Source organism: Rana temporaria, chromosome 4 (genome assembly GCF_905171775.1).
Source record: "Rana temporaria chromosome 4, aRanTem1.1, whole genome shotgun sequence".
NCBI classification, from domain to species: domain Eukaryota; kingdom Metazoa; phylum Chordata; class Amphibia; order Anura; family Ranidae; genus Rana; species Rana temporaria.
Genome location: NC_053492.1, coordinates 342,228,706 through 342,256,173, shown reverse-complemented (window position 1 = coordinate 342,256,173; position 27,468 = coordinate 342,228,706). Strand labels below are relative to the sequence as shown.

The following is a 27,468-nucleotide window of genomic DNA, read 5'->3' as shown; positions in this document are numbered from 1 at the left end:
AGAGGTCGAGGATAGTCCAGTGGACATGTCCTCCTGTGGCGACAGGGGAATATTAAAGTCGTCCCCTACAATCAAGTGCCCAGTGGTGTATCGGGTCAGACGGTCCAGGTGTCTCTTCAGGGAACTGTCCTGGTGTTCGTTTGGAGCGCAGAGGTTCGCTAGGGTAATTCCTGTCACACCAATCCGGCCCTTTAGGAACAGAAAACGTCCTCCGGCGTCTCTCTGTATATCGTCCAGTGTCCAGGGTACTCGGGCAGCAATGAGCACAGAAACACCTCTGGACTTTGCTTCAGAGTAAGATGAGTGGTAGACTGTGGTATAGTACCTATTTTTTAAGATCGGAAGCCTATTTTCCCTGAAGTGCGTCTCCTGAAGGAGAACAATGTCCACCTTCTGGTTGCGCATGTCATGAAGCAGCATTCTGCGTTTTTCGGGGGTGTTCAGTCCCTTGACGTTTAACGAGATTACCGTCAGCTCATCCATGCTCGCGGGTGGGGGGGGGGGGGTAATGTGAGGTTAGGTAGGATAGGGGAGGAGAGTTAGCGTGTGGCCCCAAGAGGTCCAGAGCCAGGGGAGTGTAGAAGGAGAGAAGAGGAAAGAAAAAGACGTGCGTTTCCGTCTAATACAACGGGGGCGCACGTTAGAAAGCCAACACGAGAGGGTGTGGCAAAGGAGAGATTCTAATATTAGCTAAAAACAGCTAGAACGCTCACCAGGGCTAGACTGGTATACGAGCGCAGGCCTATGTGGGTAGGTGGATAGACAGAGCCGGTGAAATGGGCCCCCGGTCCCATACACCCCCCCCCGGCCGTTACATTTGGTGAAACACAATAGCAATCTGTGGTAATGTAGTAGTAATATTGAGCATTCTGAAAAACATAGAAGGTAACAGATAACCTAAAACATGCAGTGTATAACACAACTTAAGTATTTATACTGTAAAAGTGCAACAGTCTGTCAATTTGGCGATTAACGTTAGCCTTGCAGAGTACGGCAGTCCTAGACCCCACAACCAAAAATCAAAAACGGCCAGCAGGTTCACCTCCCCTGGAAGTCAAGGTAGCACAGCGGGACCCTCCCACTCCGCCCCTCCTCATTTAGCGTAGGGAGCCCACCTGTGATCCATCAGTTTCCCCATGGTATCCATTCCACCCCTCCTCCCCCGCCCCGTCTCAACATATCCCACTCTCATGCACCCGCTCCACCATCTGTAGGACAATCCATGCGTGGGGTGCAGCCCCACCAGTGCCCTCCCGCCACCCCTCACATCAGCAGAGAGTGTAGAAAGGGCCAACATCAGCTTATCCGACCCAGCGTGATGACACAGCATTGTAAAGTGGCCACATACAGCGTGGAGAGGTGACATGGGGGGGGGGGGGTGCACACATCCCCTAGGACATCTGGGCGCGCTCTAACAGCGCGGGGGCCCATAAAATCGTAGGAGGTGATCCACTCAGGGATCCAGTCAGTGTCCCCGGATCTCTCTCAGTTCCCTGGGTGGTAAAAAGCTGACAGGCAAGGGGGGAGCCGGGGGGAAACAGTAAAGTCACACATGCCAGGGGTTTGAGTGTTTTAGAGACCCCAGGCCAGTCCGTAGTGGGGGTTTCCGAGATATCAGTACAGGGGATGGAAATCAACAACATCCCTGGGCGGGGGGGGCACGGGGTACGAAATCTACTCGGGGGGGGGGGGAGATCTGTGGTGTTAGGGGGGCGGCATTGTTCCCGGCATAAGGGGTTCAGGTGTCATGAAACCAACAGGTCAAATCACCACTGGGTACCGAAACATGGGGGAGGGCAGTACTGCCGGCATAACTGGGGGGGAGGGATATGGAGGTCTGGGGCTTGCGGCCTACTCACTGTGTTCTCCTCCTGAGGATACCCGGCGTCTCCTTCGCCCACGACCCTGCTGGCGTGCCCCCATCCCCGGTCTGTACGCCGAGGGGCCCGATCTCCCAAGAGTGCGAGGCAGGATCTGCAGCCAGTCCGGGACAGGAATCTGATCTGTTTCCAGGAACAGAAAGAGGGCCGGAAGGTCCGCAGGTGTCTGGACGGTAAATGCCGCTCCATCCTTCCTGAAAGTCACCGCCAGCGGGTAGCCCCATCTATAGGTAAAACCTCGTTGTCTTGCCAGGTCTAGAACGGGTTTCAACATTGCCCTTCGGCGAAACGTCGCCCTGGACAAGTCCGGTAGTATCTTGACAGTTGAGCCCTCAAGAAGAATCTCGTCCCGGTCCCATGCTCCTCTGATGATGCATTCCTTCTGTGCGTACCTGAGTAGTCTGCACACAACGTCTTGGGGCCTATCCGGGTCAGCCGACCTCGGGCCTAGCGCGCGGTGCGCACGGTCCACCTCTACGTTTTCCTCCGGGTTCTCCAGCACGTCACGTTACAGCTGCGACAGCACGTCCCCCAGGGTCTCGGCATCCACCGACTCCGGTATCCCCCTGAGCCGCAGGTGTAGTTGGAGCGTGCTCGCCGTTTCCCTGTGGTGGTCCCGTTCCAGGCCAACCACCCGCAGCTCCAGAGCCGACAACGATCCCTCGTCCGTGGATACTCTATCCGTCAGCGTGGATACCTCCGCCCGCACCTCCTGGAAATCTCGGCGGCGAGTCTCCTCGAGCTTAAGTATTAGTGTATCTATGTCGGATCTGGTGGGGAGGGCCTGAAGTAGTGCCCGAATCTCCTGCTCTGCCGATATACCTCCCGGGGTTCCAGCAGAGGCCGACATGGTTGGTTGTGTCTCCGGTGTAGTCGGGTTCGCCGTCGTAACGGCTGGGCTGTAGGTCCAGAGGTCTGGGTCCTCTATAGGTCCGCCATGCGGGTTTCCACGTGGCGCCACCACAGTTGCTCCCGGGGAGATCGGTGGTCGCAGGCCAAAATACTGGTGCAAATCGCCTGTTTTCACGCTAGAACGGGTGAGTCTGGGTGTAGCTCTGTTTTTGCCCTTTTTGGCAGATTGCATGCCTAAAAACTCAGCTTGTTAGCCGGTAAAAGGGAGGACAAGGCCGGGAGCTCCAAAGTTCTGCTTCCTCACTCAGCCATGTCCAGGCCACGCCCCCCAGGTAGACCATTTTCAACAAATTAACCCTGCCCACTGGTGTCAGGGGGAGGGAGCGCCACGCCGTACATCTAGCCGCCAGTTGGGTCGTAAGCGGTTGAATATTCTTACCAAAATAATCACCTGCCCCACCACTAATCCTAATACCCAGGTACTTGAACTCATCCACCCATTGAAGGGGTGAGCGTGACGGGGTTCGCAAGAACGAGGGATGGAGCGGGAACAGGACCGATTTATCCCAATTAACGCGTATGCCCGAGTACTATAAATTTTAATTAGTTCATAACTCATGATATGCTATGAACAATACCAAAGCCATGTTTGGTTTCTTTTTTTGCCTCTAAAGTTGAAATTAGGCTTATGAATAGACATTGTACAAAGAGTTATCTTCTGTCTTACTAAGAAGTCTGGTTATACCAAACTCCCCAGGTTATAACTCAAAGGTTAACACTTAGTAAGATAGATAAACAAGATAAAGGATATTGGTACAGACTGATACAAACAGCATAGTATTGTCTCTGTATAACGAGACCAAAGGGCTTAATCACAATTCCTGTGGTGTTGTATATCTTAAATAGTTTCTTTAAAATATCTTAACAATATATCTGTATTAGTAATTCATATATAAACTGGTTAAATACATAGATATTATTATTAGAAAGCTGCAGATATATTTATTATTCTTATGGCATGAGACATTGGGGGCTGTATTTGTAAAATGTAAGTCTAGAGGTATATTGCAAATTACTTCAGCTGAGAGGAATGTTGCAGCCCATTAGCTAGGATGTGGGTAGAATTATCTCAACTATAACATTTTAAGAAGTTGCCAGAATGTCTGGGTTAGTTTACACTCCTTTGACATCATTAAACAATTAATGGTATTTCACCAAGCTAGGGGCAAACATCACATAATTCAACATTAGAAATTATTCCTGATACAAGACTGCCCCTACAGGTTAAAAATGACATGGTTCAAGATGGCGTCTATTTGGTTGCTACGACAACCTACTAAAAAAATTGTCATTTGACGTTGTCAGTTACATAGTAATGTGACACACACACCCATTTAGGGGGTGGAATAAAAAGTAGTTACAGAGGACACACAGAACTATCTCTGGACTCTCTCTCTCTCTGAAAAGATCTCTCTCGGGGGTCTACATCTAAATGAAGCTGGAAGGAGGAGATCTTGAACGCAGAAATGTAGCAATGGTGAAAGAAGTCCCTTGTGGACTTTGCTTCTCAAACAGACAGAACTTGATAAAGTATAAGGCCCGGATTCACAGACACTGGCGCATATTTATGCTGCCGTAGCGTATCTCCTTTACGCTACGCCGACGCATCGCAGAGAGGCAAGCACTGAATTCACAAAGCACTTCCACAGAAATCTGCGCTGGGTTTCTCAGGCGCAAGCCGGCGCAAGTGGAAGTGGGTGTGAGCCATGCTAATGAGGCGTGACGCCAAGCAAATGATGGGACGAGCGCCAGACAGATAAGTATCGCCAACTGCGCATGCGCCGTCCCGTGGGCGCATCTCAGTGCGCATGCTCACAATCACGTCAAAACAACTGCCTAAGATACGTCGGATCACTGCCTACGGCGTGAACGTAACCTACACCTAGTCATACATTCAAGTCTGTGAATGCAACTAAATCCAAACAAATGGAAAAAAAATTATATAAAAAGGGAGACATACAACCATCATTAATGGGAAGGGACCTCAACTATTATTAATAAAGCAGTTGATGTCCCATTCCACATTAATACCTCCCAGGACGTGACATTCAAGTCTGTTAAATCCAACTGGTTTCAGCTCTAGAAATTGTCCTTTCCATTACTTCCACGCCAATGAGGCGTGTATTTTTTTGGGGCCATAAACACCGATTGAGGGCTTTGATAAATATGGCGCTTGCCTCTATGGGGCACAGGCTGGCACTACCAGCAAGGTGGAGAGGGATCGTATTGTCCTGGAAATAACAACCCAGGTGAATGCCCTTGGTGTTACGGCTCGGAGCACCAGGGATATCAGCAAAAAATGTAACGATCTGCAGCGTCTTGTCAAAGAGAAGCTGGGCAAGATCCGCAGGCATGCCAGTGGCACAGGAGGAGGACCAGCCACCAACCTAACCCTCACTGCCGAGGAGATAATCATTGCCAGGTGCCTGGATAGGGATCTGGTGGATTGCCTGGAGGGCTTTGATTCTGTCGATCAGCCCTTGAGGACAGGCAAGTGTGTTTTATTTTCTCTCTGGTGTGTATCATGTGTGGGGGGGCAAGGGAACATGTGACAAGTGTGTGGGTCCACCAACATGTGAATGTTTTGTGTCATCCTCAGATGTCCAAGAGGTAGCTGGGCCGTCGTCGGCTGCTGAGCGACCGGCCCCATCCCTGGGGCCCCATCCCTGGAGGAGAGTGACCCCTCCTCACCTGTTGAGGAAGTGGAAGAGGAGCAGGTCACTATTAGGACGGGTTTTATATAGTGGAGGAGACCCCCATACCTGTTCCCTCCCCAACCTCCTCCCCCATCAGGGATAGCCCCTCAAGGGCCACCATCCCCATCAGGGATAGCCCCTCAAGGGCCACCATCCCCATCAGGGATAGCCCCCTCAAGGGCCACCATCCCCATCAGGGATAGCCCCCTCAAGGGCCACCATCCCCATCAGGGATAGCCCCTCAAGGGCCACCCCATCAAGCCTGCCCCAAGGAAGGCGACCCGGAAAACAAGGGGTGTCCCTGAGGAATTGGAGAATTTGGCGAGGGACCAGGCCCGCCAAACCCACCATATGTCAGCATTAGTGGGGGACCTGCACAAGGTGGCAGAGAACCTGGCCTCCTGGGCTCAGACCCAGGCTGCCTGTGCGCTCTCGGTGCAGCAGGCCCTCACCCAGCAGGAGGGACATAATGTGGCATTCAATTCTAGCTTTCAGGACGTGAGTGCCAATTGCACTGGCATTCTGACATATATGGGGGATCTTCAGGCCACCACATCAGGCCTAGTGACGGAGATGCGGAGCCTGGCAGAGGCAGTCCAGGCCAATACGGCTGCCATGCAGGTGGAGGGGAGGAGCCTGGCAGCTGCTGTACATGAGGGGAGGCAGGCACGGCACCACCAGCGCAATAACACCACCCGCCAGCTGCGGATGCAGGCGGTGACTAACACCTACCTCCGCCCCATTGCCCTGGCATTGGAGGGCAGCCAGGGAGAGACTGGGGCATGTCGCTCCACCAGATAACCCCCCCCCCCACCTGAGGCTCCCCCCAGGCAACTGCGGACCAGGAGCCTAGGAACTAGGCGCAGCCCACGCCAGGGCAGATTTTTTTTTTTTCTGTTTGGCTCAAATGTTGAGGTTTTTTATTTTATTTTGTATACTCAGGTGATGAGATTTGTTATTATTTGCACTCAGGTTATGAGTTTTATTTTAGTTATAGCCCCTGCACACAGTCAGTAGTGCAGGCTACAGTGTGACTGGTATGTGAATGTGGGGGTGACACCCCTTACTGGCAGGAGTGTCACCCCCACATTCACATGGCTCATTGGGGAGAATTTATCCCCACGGCCGTGTGAATGTGGTATGAATGGTCAGCAACATACTTGGAGCCTTGCCGTGGCGTTGCTGCTCCCAAGTCCTGCTTGGTGGACTTGGGCTAATCCAATGTGATGTGGATGTGGGGTGTGTGCTAGGGACCACAGTAGTGTGCATGCGTGCATTCTCCTTGTGCCATGATGAATGTGTGTGTTTAACGTGAAAAAGAAGCCTACCACGAGGCATCTCCTGACTGCTCTTCCCTCAGCAGACAGGGTAGCCTGGGTTAGGGGGGGGGGGGGGGACTGTGTGGTTGGGGGGGTCAGGTCATCACGTAGGTCAATCTCCAGGCCCTTTTTCATGGCGTAGTTGTGTAGAATGCAACATGCACCGATGATCTGACACACAAAGTTTGGGGAATACAACAGGGTCCCCCTGGACTTATCCAGGCATCGGAAACGGGACTTCAGGAGGCCAAATGTGCATTCCACCACTGCACGGGTATGTGTGCATCATTGTATCTTCTCTCTCCTGGGGTTTGGGGATTCCGGAATGGAGTCAGGAGATGGGGCCCAAGTGCATATGCAGAGTCACCTGGAAGGGAAAAGACAGGAGGATGTTAGTCATGCATGTGCCCCTCGTGATGTCTGCATCATGGGGTGGACAGTCATGCCTGACACCCATGTCACTCACCAACCAGCCAGCTGTCCCCATACACGTTCTGTTCGAATTCCGTTGGGATGGTGCTTTGACGGTATATGTAGCTGTCATGGCTGGCCCCTGGGTGTTTAGCACGGATGTGCCATATGAGGCACTGGGCATCGGCTATCACCTGTACGTTGATGGAATGCCAATGCTTACGATTGCAGTATATGTGCTCTGTGTCACAGGGGGGCCGTAGTGCCACATGGGTGCAATCAATGGCCCCCACGGTGCGTGGGAATCCTGCAATTCTGAAGAAATCTGCCATTGCTTCTGCCGCAGGTGCTCCTGGGTGGGTCTGATGAAGTGGTGGGACATGCGTCTGAGGAGTGCGGGGACAACCTGGTGCACACATCTGCTCATGGTGGATTGTGACATCCCAGCCACTACTCCACTTGTTCTTTGAAAAGATCCACTTGCAAGGAAATGCGGTGTTGCCAGGACCTTGACCAGTGGCTGCACTGCATGTACGCGGTGTGTCTTGCTGGTGATGTCATCATGTAGGGTTCTGGCTAATTCGAGGATGGCATCAGGGCTGAATCTGAAGATGCGATACACCTCTGATTTCCCCATGCCAAAGACATCTATGCGCGTTCGGTATATCCTCTCCCGTGCCCTCCTACGTGCCCGTAGACGCAGTAGTGCTATGACCACGGCTGCCCCTGGCATGTTGGCATACAGATGTGTTGTCCTGCAAGTGTTGTTGCTCAGCTCGTCTGAAATGGTGCTGCTGTAGCTGCTCTCCAGCTGACTTGAGCAAGTCTGGTGCAAAGTTACCCCTGCTTTATGAGGGGTAACTTTACGCCAGATATTCCACTTACACGCACCGTGCGTAGCCTGCGCCGGCCAAACGTACGTTTCTGAATCAGCGGATCTCCCTCATTTGCATATTTGAATACGAAAACAATGGGAGCGGCAGATGCACCCAGCGTAAATATGCGCCTACGATACGCCGACGTAAAAAAGTTACGTCGGTCGGAGGAGGCCTATTTTACGGCGTATCTAGTTTTCTGGGTACGGTGCATAAATACGACGGCGCAAATTTACACTTACGCCGCGCATCTCGAGATACGCCGGCGTAAGTGTTATCTGAATCCGGCCCATTATGTTTGTCGAAACCAGCTATGATATTAGAAATATGCTCGCCCTATCTAACCTGAAGTTTGCGGACAGTGCGGCCAACATATTCAAGCCCACAGGGGCACCTCAATAAGTATACAGCACATTTCGTGCTGCAGGTAATAAAGGATTTGATCGGATACATAACACCTGTCTTGGTGGAAGTGAAGTCTGTAAATCTTCTACCCCGAAGGGCATTAATATTACAGGCCCTACACTTCCTACAGGGGTAGAAACCTTTAAAATCCCCAAAAAACACAGGGCGTGTAGGTGGATCCAGTACATTTGGTGCAACCGAGTGTCTTAAATTAGGAGCACCCCTAAATAAGACTCTAGGGTTAGCTGACAAGAGTTGTCCCAATATTTAATAATTTTTAATTACCGGCCAGTGTCTCTTAAGGATGCGTTTAATGGCCCAGTGTTGGCTGGAAAAAGTAGTTAAAAAGGCCAATCCAAAATCCCCACTGGTGTCCCTTTCAATTGGTCTATCCAAGAGGAGTGTTTGGCGATCTCTTGTCCCCAACTCTTTTATGGTGAGATCAAGGCTCGCCCCAACATAGCCCTTTGCTAAAAATCTAGAGCGTAGAATTTCGGCTTCTCTATGGAAATCCAGTAGGTTTGTACAATTTTGCCTTAGGCGTAAAAATTGGCCTTTAGGTACTGCCGACAGCCAGGAACGGTGATGACATGAGTCAAGTGGTATATAACCGTTCCTGTCTGTCGGTTTGAAAAAAGTAGATGTGACAATTCTACCCTCTTCAATGCAAATGTCAAGATCTAGAAAGTGGACTTCGCTCATGAGTCAAAACAATCCCCCTGTCATTTAGGTTAAAAAAAATGAGATGAAAGCTTCTGCAGATTTAACATCGCCATCCCAGACGCATAAAATATTGTCTATAAACCTTTTTCATAATATAAGTTTAGATCTATCTCAAAAAACTACATCCTCCTCCCATTTTGACATGAATAGGTTGGCCATACTGGGGACAAATTTATCCCCCATGGCTACGCCCCTTGTTTGCAGATAATGAGTGCCATTGTGGCAGAAATGGTTATGTTTAATTGCGAAGTCCAATAGTTCCATCACAAAATTACTATGTGTTATGGAAAGATTGGAATCACGAGAAAGAAAAAATTGTACCGCTTCATGTCCTAAATGGTGTGATATGGACGTATAAAGAGAAGCGACGTCTGCTGTGATCAAAACATACATTGTTTTCCACTCAATGTTACAGAGTGTGTTGATCACATGTTTCGTATCTTTCAAGAAAGGAGTAGTGCCCATCACCAGTGGTTGCAAATAATGATCCACATACTTGCTAATTCTGGATGTTATAGAATCTATACCACTGATGGGTCTTCCAGGAGGGTTCATCTAAGTCTTATGTACCTTGGGCAGTATATATATCACTGGCAGTCTTGGTGCCAGAGGAACCAGATGATCTTTTTCCTTTTTATTCAAAATACCCATATCAAATCCTTATTAGTGACTTCAACTCACGTTTGTATTGTATTATGGGGTCCATGGCGAGAATGGAGTAAGTCTCAGTATCAGACAAAACTCTTGTCATTTCTGCAAGATAGGAGGTCTTGTCTAAAATGACAATAGCACCTCCTTTGTCCGCCGGACGCACAATAATATCTTTCCTGTTACACAAGAAATCCATGCCTAATTTAAGGTCATGTTGAGCTTGTACAGGTTTGATATTAAGTTTGTCTAGATCCTTTAGTAGTAGGTCTCTAAATACATTTAAATTCGGAGCTTGAGTGCTCGAAGGGTTAAACAGAGAGGCGTTAGCCATCCCGGAATGCATAATGGCCAAGGATTCCCTAATTAGTTGCCTAGTGGCATTGCTCAGAATATATATTTTGATATTAAGTTTACGAGTGTATTTCTGTATATCGATAAAAGTCTGAAATTTGTCCAAATTCCGAGGTGGGACAAATTTCAGACCCTTATTTAGGAGTGTTAGTTCCTCATTTGAAAGTTGTTGAGTACTAAGGTTAATACCTGTATTGTCTTATACTCTTTTGGGGTGAAGTTTCCTCCCCCCTTTTGTTTCGATTTCTGCCGGTGAGACGGAAATCCCACCCAGAATTGTCCACCGTTGGTAACCCCTGAGAGGGTCTGGAGGTATTATAAATGCTGCTGGAGTTCAATGATTGTCCACCCCTAGTTGTCTGCAGAGGTGTAAATGTATTGCCTGTGCCAACATTATAATGACCCCCATTATTAGGACGAGCATTTTGTTGAGCAGCTGGGTTCTGAAAATCTGATTGCTCAGATTGGGCCTTGTAAAAGACTCTTACCAGGACTTTTAGCGTATAGAGCGAAAGTGCTGGACCCCAGAGACCAGTCCTCCGGAGAGAGACATTACAGGCGACACCTCGTCCATGAGGTACGGATACCATCCACTTTTGGCGTAATATAATTAAGCGTCTTGGATGGATCCACAGGGTAGCTCTTTGCCCTCATAGGGCTTCTTAGGCAGAGCTTTCTTCAGCACATTTTCCTTGCGTCCAACACCTTAGACACTGGCGAAAAACCCAAGGTACCTCCCTGATGGGAGGGGTTATATGGAGGGGACCTGTCTTTGATTGGTTGTGCCAGTGTCCAATCACCTCTGGTGACCATACAACCCATTATGTAATGATTTAAGGCTCTGTGTCCCATGGTGTACGATATAGAAATATTCATTGTGCAATTAATTGTGGGAAAAATGTATAACTTCAAAAAACTCACCATGCCTTTTTAGAATGTCCACTTTCCAAAAAGGGGTTATTTGTACTGCCTGACATGTTAGTGTCTCAAGAAATTAGATATGCCGTCAGTACATGGTGTGATCAATTTTCAGAGATTGGCACCATAGCTTGTAGACTCTAACTTTCACAAAGACCAAATATTATACACATATTTGAGTTATTTTTACCAAATGATATGTAGCAGTATATATTTTGCCCCAAATTTTGGAAGAAAAATTACTAAATTTGCAAAATTTTATAACAAAAACAAAGAAAAATCATTTTTTTGTTTTACAAAAGGTTTTCAGTCTTTCATTTATAGTGCAAAAAAAAAAAAAACCCCAGTGGTGATTGCATACCACCAAAAGAAAGCTCCATTTCATATGGGTACAATGTTGCATGACTGAGTAATTGTCATTTAAACCGTGAGAGCACTGAAAGCTGAAAATTGGTCTGGTTAGGAAGGGGATTTAAATGCCACTCTTGACTTGATCACCAAAAAGTCACTTCTCGCTGCAGAAAAGCAAGTCGCCAGGGAGAAGGCAATTGCTCGCTCACTTACCTGGTGAAATAGCTAAAACATGCCAACAGGTAAGTGTGTCACCTCCCTGCAGTGATCCTGCTGCTGGTAAATAAGCGGTGTTCTCACTCATGCCATGTTAGTATTCTATGTGAGCATCAAGGTTAAAATTAAGCCAAGCTCCAAAACACTTTTTTTTCCTACCGCTAGTGTCCAAAAGTGGTCATCTGGTCAGGGAAGCGAGAGAATATAACAGGGACAGAGAAAAAAATTCTATTGTAACCATTGTGGGAAATTCACCACAATTTCTGTTCTACCCAAAGTTGTCAAATCAAAAAGGTATTTGGGAGATCTTACATTACTTCCTGTTCTGACACCTGTCAATAGACATGAATCAAGGAGAAATATTCCAAGTTGACAGGGGAAAAAAAAAAAAGAAGAAGTGAGATCCAGGTAAGATAAGCACATCAAAATTTAGCTTTGATATACACTGTAGCTGAAATTTGCTGGCTGTGGATCAGCCCAATCCAGCTCACCTCTCAACCTTCATATATAACCCAAACCACCAGGATATCTTATGTTATATAACATATGTTCTAGACATAAAAGTCATCCTTAGGCTTCATGTACACGGGACGTTTTTACAACTGCTCCTGAAATGTAACTTGACAGATAGTAACCCACATTTAAAACGTCCGTTTTAAATGGGCAAAAACCAAAAACGCCTATAAACAAAACACTTACCACGTTTAGTCACGTTTGGCATCTGAAACGTGAAAATCTTCGCCGTCTGAACCCATTTTTTTGCTTTCAAAGAAAACGCTGTTAAACGCAACTGCCTAATAATGGCAATAAACGAGACAGTGTACATTGTCACATAGGATAACATTGAATGAGTTCAGGGGCCGTTGAAAAAAAGCATCCAACTGCCTCTGAACGTACGTTTAGCTGTGTCCCATGTACATGGGGCCTTAAGCAGATCTACAGGCCTCTACCCCTCCACAATCCATAGCACACATGTTCCCCACTACATATTTCTATTGGAAGTGCATGCAATACCTTGTGCCTGAAGCAGAAGTCATTGGGTGAACAACGGGTTCAGAGCGCCGAGCCTGAAAAAACAACACAGAAAATGAGCACAGGGTTTATTTGCCTGTGGTACTTTTCTGGCCATAGTGTTTAAAAAAAAAAAAAAAAGAGAAGTGTAATTAATGGCGTTTTTAGTTTATCAGTATCGTTTATCAGCAAGAATAATAAATAATGAAATTCACTTCAGACTAGCTGCCAGTCAGACAGAGGTAGTGAATGAAAAAACTGGTGCCATATGGAGGTAGAACAATAAAAGGTCCCTGGTGTTTAGCTGCAGCTGGAGGGCACAGGCACACCATTCAGTCCCACTGCCAGCAGACTGTCTAACCCTATAAGGCGGACAAGCTTTTGCACCTACGGTTATGTAAATTTAGGACACTATGCAACTGAAAAGACAAATGCTCAAAACACAAGCAGTTTGCATTCCAGGCATTTGTCCACGGGGTGCACAATGCTCTAAACTGAAATACCACTGCAGGGCTACATGGTGTGCATGTGCCCACCAGCCACAGCTAAACACTGGAGCCTCATGCACCGGGGCTAAAGGCCCAAGTCTACTTTTTTTTTTTTCTTCCTACACCTCAACAGGAACCAGCCAAACTTCATTACGCCCAGCTTAAACGGTACTGCTGCCTCTGAATCCAAGTCTCAAGAGATTGAAAGTAAGATTATTATGCGATATCTTGGCTACGAATCCTCCTCGTTTCCCATTTCCAGAGGCATGTGCCAGGGATGCCCGTTGTCCCCCTTACTATTCATTTTGGTCCAAGAGCCTCTAGCGGCGCACATCAGACTTAACCAAAATATTGCAGCAATAGAACTCAAGGGTATACCTCACAAATTGACTATGCTCGTGATTGATATCCTTTTATATGTTGCCTCACCTCATACTGCTCTGCCCAATTTAGTTTCTTTACTGTGGAATTTTGCCACCCTCTCAGGTTTGTATGTTAGACTAAAATCGCAAGTGTAAAATGTTTCCCTTTGAGGAGAGGGTTTACAGCTCTCTCAAGACTCATCACCTATTTAAAGCAGAGCTCCACCCTAAAGTGGAACTCCCGCTGATCGGAACCCTCCCCCCTCCGGTGTCACATTTGACACATTTCAGGGGGGTGCAGATACCTGTCTAAAGACAGGTATTTGCACCCACTTCCGGCGGCAGACTGCGGGCAGGACATCACCCCCCCCTCCCCCCGTTGTGTTCTGGGAACACTCGGCTCCCAGAGCACAGCGGGAGCCAATCAGCAGGCGCAGCGCAACTCACGCATGCGCCGTAGGGAACTAGGCAGTGAAGCCGGAGCGCTTCACTTCCTGGTTCCCTCACCGAGGATGGCGGGGGGGCAGCAGAGTGATGAGCGATCGCTCGTCCTCTGCGGCGGACGGCACTGGACTCCAGGACAGGCAAGTGTGCCGATATTAAAAGTCAGCAGCTGCAGTATTTGTAGCTGCTGACTTTTAATATATTTCTTTTTCAGCGGACATCCGCTTTAAGTGGGCTGCCACAATTCCCTATCTGGGTATATAAATAATATCTTTCTACCACAAGTTATATGAAGCAAAATTACCCGCCACCTACAAAGTCACTTAATCAGTCATGGTCTTCCTGGGATGACCCCAACATTTCTTGATTGGGTCATATCCACACAGTGAAAATGTATTTTCTCCCGAAATTACTGTACTCATTTAAGGTGCTCCCGATACTGGTAACACCCCATGTACTTCGTACACTGCAACGCCTTATACTTAAGTTTATCTGGGGCCCTTCCAGACCCTGCCTGAATAATCCATTTACTCTACAAGCCAAAACTCGCAGGAGGTCTGGGGGTCCCCAATATCTTATTATAAGGCAGCACAAATTTAACCTATGGCACAAACCTGTGTGCCGAGAGTGTTGCCCTACAGTGGGCATACCTTTATATGATGAATACAGACCCCACTCCCCTCTCTTTTATTTACCAGATAACCTATTCACTTTGCCCAAAGGGACTCAATCCAGTCCTGTCACATACCCTGGCAGTCTGGGACTTGGTTAAAATATTTTGCCGGACTGATTTCCACGCATTTCCCCATTATTGCCTCTTTTCAATTGCCCCCTTTTCCCTCCAGGACAGGAAAACCCACAAAATTGGTGGCAGCAGCATAACTTTACAACTGTTCTTCTCTCTGAACTGCACAGGGTATCCAATCATTCCAATCTCTTAAGGAACCCTACTCAATATCAGACTCGGAGAGGTTCCGATATTTTCAAATTCGTCATCTACTAGAGTCCAGAATTGCACCTCCTCCCACCCCCTGCCCTGCCGAAAGAATGACAGTCGGTGGGTGGGGGGCCGAGAGAGGACACACAGGCCGATATCTGTGCAGGGGAGGCAGAGATTGAAAGGGGGCAGTGATGTTAAAGAGGAAAAAGGGGGGGTCACACATGCAAGAGGCACTGTGTTTGGGGGACTGCTGTTCCGCCTTTGCCATCAGCGAGGGTATTCCGATATGAAGTAATCGCAAATTAGAGTGCAGAAATAGGGTAAGTGTGTTTGAGAATAAATAGTAACTGGAATATGCATCTGGTTAGAGTGTGTGTGCGTGTGCGTGCGTGTGTGCGTGTAAGGTGGGAGGGAGATGACATGTGCAGCTCATCCAAGGAAACCCATAAAGCATCTTGCAACTAAAGGAATTTTGCATGGAGAAGTAGTCAAAAATGTAATTGTAAGAGACTGGTGAGCAGTTATACCATATACCTACAGTACTTTATTTCTGCTAAAGGGGGCAATACCAACTTTTGGTGCTTACTTTTTCCATAGTACACCATGACATCTGTTGATTTTTTTGCTGAATAAATAACTTTTTTAAAAAAAGGATGAATATTCTTGTGTTTTTGTTTAAGCATATTGCTTTCATTTGAAGTTACTGTTTGAATAAAAATCCAAAAGTTTGCCTATTTCAACATGTTGAAAAAATTGGATTTTTGAACTCACCGTAAAATCCATTTCTCTGAGTTCATGGACGGACACAGCAGCCTTTGACCTTAGGGTATTATATCCTTTTCCTTCCAGGAGAGACAAGGCAGAAAAAAGCACTTCAAGTGTTAAAACACTTTCCTCAGTACAGCTCCTCCCAGGGGGCGTGGTCCCCCGAGTATAACCCACTCTTCTGACTCAGCAGCTCCAGTTCGTAACAAGCAGTACAAACAAAAGGAGGGGTGGGTGCTGTGTCCGTCCATGAACTCAGAGAAATGGATTTTACGGTGAGTACAAAAATCCTATTTTCTCTTCCGTTCATTGACAGACAGCAGCCTTTGACCTTAGGGACGTCCCCAAGCAGTGTCAAAAAAAAATTCGAGGGGTGGGAAAACAACACAGAAAATCAAGCTACACCCCAAACAAACAAAAAACGGAGTTTCTCAATGGAGGAACTCCAACCTTAAACTGCCGCCTGTAACACCTTGCGGTCGAAGGAGGCATCCGAAGATGCACTCACATTTACCTTGTAAAATTTTGAGAAGGTGTGGATTGACGACCAGGTCGCTGCCTTACACACCTGTAACACAAGACGCTTGATGACGGAAAGCCCAAGAGGCACCGATCGCCCTGGTCGAATGCGCCTTAACCTGAAAGGGAGGCGCCAGCCCCTTTAGGGCATAGGCCTGAAGCACAACCTGTCTGATCCACCTAGAAATGGTGGCCGACGAGACTTTTTTAGGACCATTCACCGACACGAACAGTGAGTCCGACTTCCGAAGCGGAGCCGTAGCAGATAAGTACACACGTAGGGCCCGAACCACATCCAGGGAATGCAACGTGGCCTCCTTCAGGTTTTTTGGCCGAGGACATAAGTATGGTAACACAATGTCCTCCATGTGAAAAGCCGAAACGACCTTTGGGAGAAAGGACGGCTACGGCCGCAGCACCACCTTATCCTCATGGATGACCAAGTAGGGAGCCTTGCAGGACAAGGCCGCCAGTTCAGACACCCGTCTGACTGAGGTAATTGCCACCAGAAAAACCACCTTCTGTGGCAGAGTCAACAAAAAGATCTTTCGAATGTCCTCAAAGGGAGCTTCTTGAAGCACCGAGAGGACTAAATTCAGGTCCCATGGGGGCAGTGGAGGACGCACAGGAAGGGCCACATGCCAGACCCCCTGCACAAACATACGCACCAAGGAGTGCGCTGCCAAGGGTCGCTGAAAGTAAACAGCTAGAGCCAAAATCTGACTCTTAACTGTACTCAAGGCGAGAGCCTGATCCACTCCACGCTGTAAGAACAGCAGAATACGGGACACCACATATGTACAGGGGTGCCATTTCATCTCTTCACACAGAGATGTAGGCCTTCCACGTACAATGGTAAATCCTTTGTGAAGTAGACTTCCGTGCACGCAGCATGGTAGAGACCACCGAACTTGACAGGTCCCGGTCCTTCAGTACCTGGCTCTCAACAGCCACGCCGTTAAAGCCAGTGACTGTAAAGCAGGGTGAAAGATCGGACCCTGCGACAGAAGATCTTCTCTTAGGGGTAGACGCCAAACGCACCAGGTCCGCGTACCAGGAGCGGCGCGGCCAATCTGGGGCGATCAGGATTGTTTAAATCTCTTCGGCTTCCACTCTGCACAGCAGGCGAGGAAGAAGATTCAGAGGAGGGAAGGCGTAGATTAGGCGATAGTGACCCCAAGGTGCCACCATTGCGTCTGCCCACGGGTCCTTTGACCTGGCCACGAACCGTGGCACCTTCCGATTGAGATGGGACTCCAGGAGGTCCACGTCTGGAGTGCCCCACTTTCGGCACAGACTCTAAAATACCTCCGGGTGAAGTGACCACTCTCCTTGGTCTAGTGTTTGGCGACTTAGGTAGTCGGCTTGCCAATTCTGTACTCCCGGAATGTACACGGCCGATTGAGCCGGAACGGACCTTTCGGCCCACCGAAGGATGTGTGCAACTTCCATCGCTGCAGCTGAGCTCCGTGTGCCTCCCTGATGATTGAAGCACGCCACGGCCATGGCGTTGTCGGACTGGATCCTGACCGGTCGGTCCTGCAGATCCATGGACCACCTGGCAAGGCACAACTTGATTGCTCGGAGCTCCAGTACATTGATTGGAAGGCGGGACTCCTCCTGAGTCCAGCGTCCCTGGGCTGACTGGGTGCCCCAAACGCCCCCCCAACCGGAGAGGCTGGCATCCATCATGACCACTGTCTAATGGCACGGCTGAAACGACTTCCCGATCCGAAGCACCGGAGACGTCAGCCACCACACCAGGGAGGACATGACCAGTTGTCTCTGTTGGGAGAAAATCTCTCGCCTCTGCGGAATCCAGGACTAGCCCCAGGTATTCCAGTCGCTGAGACGGTACCAACACTGACTTCTGGATATTCAGAAGCCAGCCGAACTCTGAGAGTCCGACACGTGATGGACACATCCTCTTCTAACTCTGAGCTTGAGGAAGCTCTCAGGAGAAGGTCGTCCAGATATCCTACGATAGCGATCCCACGCTGCCTCAGCAGGGCTAGAATCGGGGCGAGCACCTTGGTGAAAACCCGTGGTGCCAAGGCCAGGCCGAAGGGGAGGGCCACAAATTGAAAGTGGTCCTCCCCGATCGCAAAGCGCAGAAATCTCTGGTGCTTTGTGCATATGGGAACATGTAGGTATGCGTCCATGATATCCAAGGACGCCATAAAGTCCCCCTGATGGAGCGCTGCCTCTACCGAGCGAATCGACTCCATCCTGAATTTTTGCACTTTGACAAAACAATTGAGGGCCTTGAGGTTCAGGATTGCACGGACCCCTTCCTTCTTGGGGACTACAAACAGATTGGAGTAAAACCCCTGAAACCGTTCCATCGAGGGAACTGGCACAATCACTCCCCTGACCAGAAGATCCTGGACAGCCCCTGACAGATCCTTCCGGCGATCCGGAGGAAGCTGGAGGTTGGAAGGAAAAAATCTGTTTGGTGGACAAGAGAAAAACTATCTTGTACCCCGAGGAAACTACTTCACAGACCCAGCGGTCGGAAAGAAGAGACCTCCACCGAGCCGCGAATTTGCGAAGCCGGCCCCCCACCCGATACACGGGCGGGGGCAGACCTTCATGCGGAAGCAGGTTTGTCCGCAGGCTTGTTAGGCTTACGGTACCAGGTGTGCTTCTGCCCTGCAGTGGGGGTCTTGGCACCTTGAAAACTTTTTCCTGCCGCACTGGGCGGGCGGAAAAAAAACGATTGGGTGTAGTAAAGGAGGGCCCCTTGCTTACGGTGAGGCTCCTTGACCTTCGCAGACTGTGGGAGCAGTGTGCTCTTACCACCTGTGGCATCCTTTATGATGTCATCCAGGGACGCCCCAAAAAGCCGTTCACCCTTAAAAAAGGTAAATCCACCAAGGCCTTCTTTGAGGACTGGTCCGCAGACCAACACTTCAGCCACACAAGGCGACGTAGTACCATCGCGGAGGCCCTGGAGAGCAAAGGGAGCCTATCCAGGGCCGACTCACAAACTTCAGGCCCTGAACCAACTGTTCAGCCAGGTCCACACAGGTCTCAGAAGCATTCTGCGCCTCCAGCTCCTGTAGCAAGAACTTTTCCCGTTCGGTAAGTGTCTGCGACACCAGAGTCCTGGCCAAAACCGGCCTTACTGCCGAACCCACTACTGTGAACATGGAGCGGGCCACAGCCTCCACTCTCCTGTCTGCGGGGTCCTTAAAGGCGGGAGCCCCTTCCACAGGCAACGTGGTGGCTTTGCTCAATCTGGACACAGGAGGGTCCACTGACGGAGGAGAGAACCACTTTTTAAAAAAATCCTCCTCAAAGGGATAACGGGTCGCAAAGTGTTTTAGAACAGCAAAAACTTTCTGCGGTGTATCCCATTCCTTGGACAACAATTTGTCCAGATATGGAACACAAGGAAACAATTTTGCAGTGCGGGATGGCTTGCGGAACCCAAAAGGGACCGGCACATCCGATGCCTACGCCAAATCCTCAAGTTTGAGTATCCCGCACCGCAGAGATAAGAGCTCCAACAAATTCCTTATCATGCACTGACCCTGAAGCAGAGTCATCCTCACTGTCCGCGTGGGCTAAGCCTGCATCATCTGACATGACAGAACCAGAGACAGACGCAATAGCAGAGCCTGATTCTGTGTCAGAGACATCCCCAGAAGCAGGCTCAGGGAGGGGGCGCTTTTTGCCCCCCTTCTGTCCACTTGTCGCTTCAATCCTGGCGAGAAACGCATCAAGGACTGCCGTCATAGCCTCTACAGAGGCGGCAGGGGCACTAAGGGTTAACTCAGTCATTGTTGGGGTAGAAGCCTCTGGTTCAGGCTCCATGTTGACCCACCGCTTATGCCCCCCCCTAGCACTGTAAGACAGAAACCCAACGGTCACCTTCCGGCTGCAAAACAGAAGGCAGGGGACCCCCAGGGAACTCACCACCCAACCCGGTTACAGTGTGAGCTGAAGCGCTGGCTGCGCTGTCCCTCAGGAAGTGATTCGCAGGCTTTTGCTGCACTATTCCAGGCACTAGAGGCCAAGACTTTTCCAAGAAGTAAAAAACAGCATGCGGGCAGCGAGAAAATGGCCGCCAAGCTATGTAAACCACGTCCGCGGCAAAATGGCGGCCATACACGTTTTAAAAAAACAGTGACACAGCAAAAACACGGCTCAGCACATACAGCAACTCCCCTAAAATAAAAAACAACAGCACCTCACAGTACACGGTCCCCGGTAGTGATAGAACCCCAGGAGGCCCGCCCCCCCCCCTTACAGCCGCCACCCAGCATGGGGAAGGAGGGAGAGGAAGGGAAAGAGGAAAGCAGGGTGAACCCTCATTCGACCTCCCCAGGGAAGCACCAGCCATACCACCTTGCCAGGGCAAGGGGCCACTACTTACCCGTCCTGCGACCACCGACTGGAGGCATTCCGGACAGAACCAACGTCCGCTAAACGGCATGGCTGTCGGCCAGACACACTGACAAAGCCATAGAGACCTGTCATATGTGTGCCCTGGAACATGTAGTTCCCCGGCCACCCTTGGAGCAACGGGGCATGTCGTGGACGACCCAGAGCCGAGCTGAGGGCCGGCACACGCTCGATGGCCAAACATGGGGGACTACAAGGATCGAGATCCAGCCTGTCACCCAGTCGGCAGTTGATAGTAGACTTCAGAGTCAAAAATGCAGGAACAAAAAACAAAATAAAAGCGAAAAAAATGATAATAATAATAATCACAAAAAAATTCCAGAGTACATGGACTCCAGAAGGCCATGTCTCTCCTGACGCTAGGCAGAAAAAAACTGGAGCTGCTGAGTCAGAGAGTGGGTTATATCCGGGGGACCACGCCCCCTGGGAGGAGCTGTACTGAGGAAAGTGTTTTAACACTTAAAGTGCCGTTTTCTGCCTTGTCTCTCATGGAAGGAAAAGGATATAATTCCCTAAGGTCAAAGGCTGCTGTGTCCGTCCATGAACGGAAGAGAAATAAAAAATCTTATAACAGCTTACCTGTAAAATCCTTTTCTTGGAGTACATCACGGGACACAGAGCAGCCATAGTAATTACTATGTGGGTTATACATCACCTTTAGGTGAATGGACACTGGTACACACAAAATACAGGAAGTCCCCCCTATATAACCCCCTCCCAGGGAGTACCTCAGTTCTGGAGCAAAGAGAATATTATATATATATATATATATATATATATATATATATATATATATATATATATATATATATATATATATATATATATATATATATATATATATATATATATATACACACACACACATACATACATATACATATATATATATATATATATATTAGGGGTGCGCATCTTCACCGGTCTCACGATTCGATTCGATTACGATTATCTGGTCAACGATTCGATTCGATTCCGCGATGCATCACGATGCATCAAGATTACCAACGAGCTCTCACTTCCGCTTGGGCCGCCTAGGTGGCCCTTCATCCCCGTAATCTTCTGAGACACATCACAGGTCCCAGAAGATTGTCCAGCTATGCAGGACAGCGCAGTGAGACATGTGCACCTGGCTGTGAAGCTGCAAGCTGTCACAGCCGGATGCCCACAGTAGTATTGCCAGCGCCATGGACAGAATGGAGGGTTCGGGTGGCCACGTCGCTGGATTGTGGGACAGCTGAGTGTCTTTTTATTAAAAGTCAGAAGATACACTTTTTTGAAGCTGCTGACTTTTAATAACTTATTTTTTTACTGAACTCTGCTTTTAAATAAAAATAAACTCATTCCCTTAAAGTGGAGTTCCACCCAAAAGTGGAACTTCTGCTTTAAGCACTCCTCGCCCCCTGCCATTTTTAATGGGACTTTTTGTCACAGCTGCCTAGGTGACTCCTCCTGTCGCCCTAGGTGGCTCCTCCTTGCCAGCAATCTTCTGGGACACAGGTCCCAGAAGATTGTCTGGCCAATGGCAGATAACAGTGCGCGCCTGGCCATGAAGCCGTAAGCTATCATGGCCGGGTGCCCACAGTAGATATGGCGGGGTTGAGGAGAGGAGCGGGGAAAGGTATGGGACTCTGTGCGGCCGCATCGCTGGACTGAGGGACAGGTAAGTGTCAGTTTAATTGAAGTCACCAGCTACACTTTTTGTAGCTGGTGACTTTTACTAAACTAAAAAACGGTGGAACTCCGCTATAAGTAGTGCACTAATCCGGTGCACTACAGGGTACAGACATATACACATGTGGTGCTGGGAGGTCAGGAGAGATTATAATCCACAGCAAACAGCCCTGTGAAGTTCCCTGTACTGTGTCTGTGTTGAAATTACCCTGGATTCCCAAGTTCACACATTCCAGCACACTAGGAGTTAACACAATGGAATGTGCAAATTTAGGAGATCAGGGTAATGTCAACACAGAGCACATGTAGGAAAAAGAATACAGCTGTAACTAAGAGTACCCGTTTTGAAATACATGCCGTTCTAAACCATTAAATGTCCACTGCTGCATGTGCTTTTTAAAATATATAAAGCTTCTCATACCTGCATTTCTGTCTGTGTATGCTCTATATTCCGCACGTGACTCTGTCCTGTACAGCCCGCCTCTTGCCTCTTGTTCTCCTCTTTCCCGACATCAGTGGGAGTTCTCAGCCCTGCCCACCGTCTGTACTGTAGCCATCAGATGAGAAGAGAGGCTGGCGGGGCTGACTTCAGGAGACACGTGGGAGGTGAGAGGCGGGCCAGAGCGTGCAGTCACATAAGGGGAATATACAGACAGAAATATAGGAATGAAACACAGTATATTTTAAAAAGCACACGCAGCAGTGTCCCCTGAATGGATTATAGCAGCATGTATTGCAAAACGAGCATTTTAAAACACACGCTCGGAGCGCTCTCCCGGGAGGGGCGGGGCAAGTCGGGATGACGTCACCGACATCGATTATTGGGGTCACATGCATCGATGCAGAATCGGGGGCCCCCGAATCTCGATGCATCGATGCAACGATTATATTCAACACCCCTAATATATATATATATATATATATATATATATATATATATATATATATATACACACACACACACACACACACACACACACACACACACACATCCCAATAAGAGGGGAGGGACCTCTGTGTCCCGTGATGTTCTCCAAGAAAAGGATTTTACAGGTAAGCCCATTTTCTTTATCGTACATCATGGGACACAGAGCAACCATAGTAATTACTATGTGGGATGTCCCAAAGCAATGCTATCTGAGGGGAGGGCGACACAATAAAGGCGGGCCACCATCTAGCGTGAGGACCTATACTGCTGCCGACTGCGCCCAAAGGCGGCATCCTCTTGTCATCCACCTGATAGAATTTTGTGAATGTATGTCTCGACAACAAGTTGCGGCCTTGCAAATCTGAGTCATAGAAGGCTGGTGATGCACTGCCCAAGAAGCATTGACTGCCCTGGTAGAGTGTGCTTTAACTTGAAAAAAGGTAGAACTTTCCCTTTCAGACCATAAGCCTCAACAACTACCTGACGAATCTACTTTGAAATAGTCAATTTTGACGCTGCCTGCCCTTTTCTGTGGCCATCTGGCAGCACAAAGAAAGCAACAGTTTTCCGTATCTGAGCTGTCGCCTTCAGATAGGTTTTTAATGCCCTCACAATTTCTCTTCTACCTTAGGCAGAAAAGGTGGTGTTGCGTCCTCACCCAACCTAACTAGGTATGGCTCTTTACAAGAAAAAAAGCTGCCAATTCTAAAACCCTTATAGCGGAAATTTCCGCAATTAAGCACACTAACTTCCTTGTGAAAAGAACCAAGGAAGTTTAGCGCATCGGCTCAAAAGGCTGTCTTTGTAAAACTGACAGAACCAGATTCAAATCCCATGGGCACAAGGGTGTCCTAACCGGCAGAGCCACATGTGTTACCCCTTGTATAAAGGCCCGGACCAAAGAATGCGAAGCGACGGCCTTTGAAAAAAACACTGACAAGGCTGAAATCTAACCCCTGATTATACTCAAGGCCAGCTTTATTTCTACCTCCAACTATAGGAAGTCAAGAATTCTACCCATGACAAACTTCCGAGGATGCCATTGTTTGGTTTGACACCAAGAAATATAGGCCTTCCAGGCCCTATAATAAATGGTCCTGGAAGCCGGCTTATTTGCATTAATCAGGGTAGATACCACTGAACCTGAAAAGCCCCTGATTCTTTAGAACGTGGGCTTCAATAGCCAATCCTAATTAAATTTAGCGATTATAAGACAGGATGGAACACCGGCCCTTGCAATAGCAGGGTAGGCCGATACGGAAGAGTCCACGAACACCGTCATCCTTACAATCTCTGCATACCAGGATCTTCTGGGCCATGCTGGGGCTACTAGAACCACCGGTTTTCGTTCCTGCTTGATTCTGTAAAGAAGCCGCTGAACGGGAGGAAACGTATAAAATCAGTGAAAACTGATCTCACGGGGTCGCTAACGCATCTGTCTCGTATGCGAATGGTTTCCTAGTCCTTAACAGAAAGTTGTCCAAACTTTCTGTTGAACCTGGACAGTAATAGAACTACGTCCGGGGTACCCCATCTTTGGCATATGGCCAGAAGAAAAAATGTCAGGATGTAGAGCCCTTACTCCCGGGAATATTTGTTGACGACTCAAGAAATCAGTCTGCCAATTCTCCACCCCTGGAATAAAGACTGCAGATGGGCAGAGGAGCAGGTACCGTGCCTAGGCCAGAATATATGATTCACCTCCTTCTGGGCTGCACGGCTTCTGGTGCCCCCTTGGTGATTGATATAGACCACTGCCGTGGTATTGTCGGATTGTATCCTGATGGGACACCTCGCAACCTGAACGTCCAGGCTATTAGAGCTAGACGTGCCACCTGAACTTCTAGGATGTAGATGGGCGAGGTCTTCTCAGACTCTGACCACTTCTCTTGGACAGTGGGCCTTCCAGGAAACTGGCATGAAGGATTACCCTTCTGCAAATTTTTGGTCATCAACCAATTGAAACTCTTGGCACCCCTTGGGGCTAGACACATTGGGTAATCCAAGGCTTGGGACCCTTTATTCCAAGCAGACAGAATACTGTAATAGTCTTGAACGAAACTAGGCATAGGGAACAGCTTCGAATGAAGCCATCATCTTCCCTAGCAACCTCATGCAAAGGCGAATGGAAGGACCTTTCCTTGCCCTGACCAGCTCTCTTATAGCGTCGACTTTTGTCTGAGGCAAAAACACCCTTCTTTGGGCTATCTATAACCAGACCTAAAAACTCCAGCCCCCTAACCGAACACAAAAATTACTTTTTTTTAGGTTGAGAATCCAACCCAGGTGTTCCAGATACTTGACTGTGCTGGACACACCCTGATTTAACCGAGCCATTGACTTATCTATCAGCAACAGGTATGTCATTACTGCTTAGTTTCGCCAACGGCGGGGCCCGAACCTTTGCAAACACTCGGGGGGGGGCGGTGGCCAACCCAAAGGGTAAGGCCACGAACTGAAAGTGGCGGTGTGTTACCGAAAGACGTAGAAACTTCTGGTGAGTGGGAATAAATTGGCACATGCAGATATGCATCTATTGACGCTAGAAATTCTCCTCCCCGCAAGGAGGAAACGACTGACCGGACTAACTCCATGCGGAGGTTTAGGAACCGATTCAGATCTTTGAGATCTAGAATGGGTCTGACATCTCCAATCGGTTTGGGTACCGTGAAGAGATTTGAATAAAACCACATACCCTGCTCTTCTGAGTGGTCTCTATGATTACACCCTGCAACATCAAATCGGTCCATTGCCAGGAAAAAAAAAAAAAAAGAAGACGACCTTTTTATTGGGTCTTTGGGGACGTTTAGAAAGAGAACCGGAGGAAATTTCTGAAACTCTAATTTCTAGCCTAGGGCTACTACAGAGAAGACCCATCCGTCTAGGATCTCATCTTGCCAAGCCCCAGAAGTCTTCCCCCCCACCTCGATCGAGTGGGGGGGGGGTGCCCCTTCATATGGAGGCCTTGGGACTCAGAACCAGCCGTGTCCCTGGAGGGGGGTGAGAGGACTGCGTGCCCTGGGGGTGGGGGTGGGTGCCATCCACCTCGTCATGGGGCGCCTCGAGAGGCAGGTGGGCCCGGGGCCCCTCAGGCACTTCTGTAGTCCTATGCAAATAAACACATAGGTAAATAGTTCCAGAAAAAAAAGTTCATATGTATACAGCTTTAATGTATGCAGCATGTGTCAAAGCAATATGCCTCGATGGAAGCGTGCGTTCATGGAATCATGAGTTCATACAAATATGCTTTTGGGCAAAATATGAAAAGTGTGCACTGTACACACTCATTCATGTAGCACTTGTGCCATGGAACAAGCATCTTTGCAAAGCAAGTATGCATTTATGAAACGTGTTATGCAACATTACGCAACACGCATCTATGCAGACATGTATCCCTATGCGATCATGAGGAATCATGTATATTTAAGTAAACCTGTATCAACATGCCTCATTATGCAGCCATGCATCTTTAGGCGATCATACATTCTTGTGCGTTTAGGAATTGTTATACATGGTTTTTACACAGTCGCATATCTATACAAACATGCATCTTTAAGCGATCAACAATAAACATGTTCTGTTTTTACACAAACATGTCCAAACATGCATTTTGTACACCCATGATCATGAATTTTTATGCAAACATGTGAACTGGTAAAAACATCTTCAGCAGTGCGTTTAAGCAACTGTGTGTTTTAGCTAGTTTGTAAGCAAGCACCTGCTCAACTGCGGTTGGTCCCATACTTGGACCTGCAGGATACCAAGCACATATGCACTATATTGTTGATACAACTCCCTAAAATGCACCCATGCTCATGATTGATTCAAACATGTACTTTAAAATATGCAATTAAGCAATAAATTTGCAAGCACATATATTTCCTGCCTACAAGCAGTTAGTAACACTTTTAAAGTGAACTGCTAATCATCCAGGGGTGTATCTACTTACAGATGTACAGGCCCCTCGGATAGGCAGAAAATATGCAGCATGCAATTATGACTTGTCTGCACCCAGTTCCCCAAGCAAGTACTCACATACTCATGAGCCGCCGTTCTGTCTCCATGGCCTATCTGAACCTGTCACCACATGGCAATGGCCGCCCTTCCTCTTCCTGCCTATATAAAAAAAAATTGGCTAGACTTGAGCGAACTTGCACCCTCTAATGGCTGGGGTAGAAACAGCAGCCCGCATGAGTAAGAGCACATAACATGATTGAAC

General features: G+C 48.4%; 1 protein-coding gene across 3 annotated transcripts in view; it reads right to left on the bottom strand.

Annotated features, from left to right (window-relative positions):
• The window catches only part of LOC120937510 (interferon-induced, double-stranded RNA-activated protein kinase-like), a 349,006-nt gene that overhangs the window by 269,335 nt on the left and 52,203 nt on the right, over positions 1-27,468 (bottom strand). For 2 of the 3 annotated variants that reach the window (XM_040350789.1, XM_040350790.1), the window contains exon 4: positions 12,723-12,775. The exons of the other annotated variant lie outside the window; for it this stretch is intronic. In XM_040350789.1, coding sequence (XP_040206723.1) covers positions 12,723-12,775 — 53 coding nt within the window. The remainder of the gene's footprint in view (positions 1-12,722; positions 12,776-27,468) is intronic. 3 annotated transcript variants of the gene reach the window in all.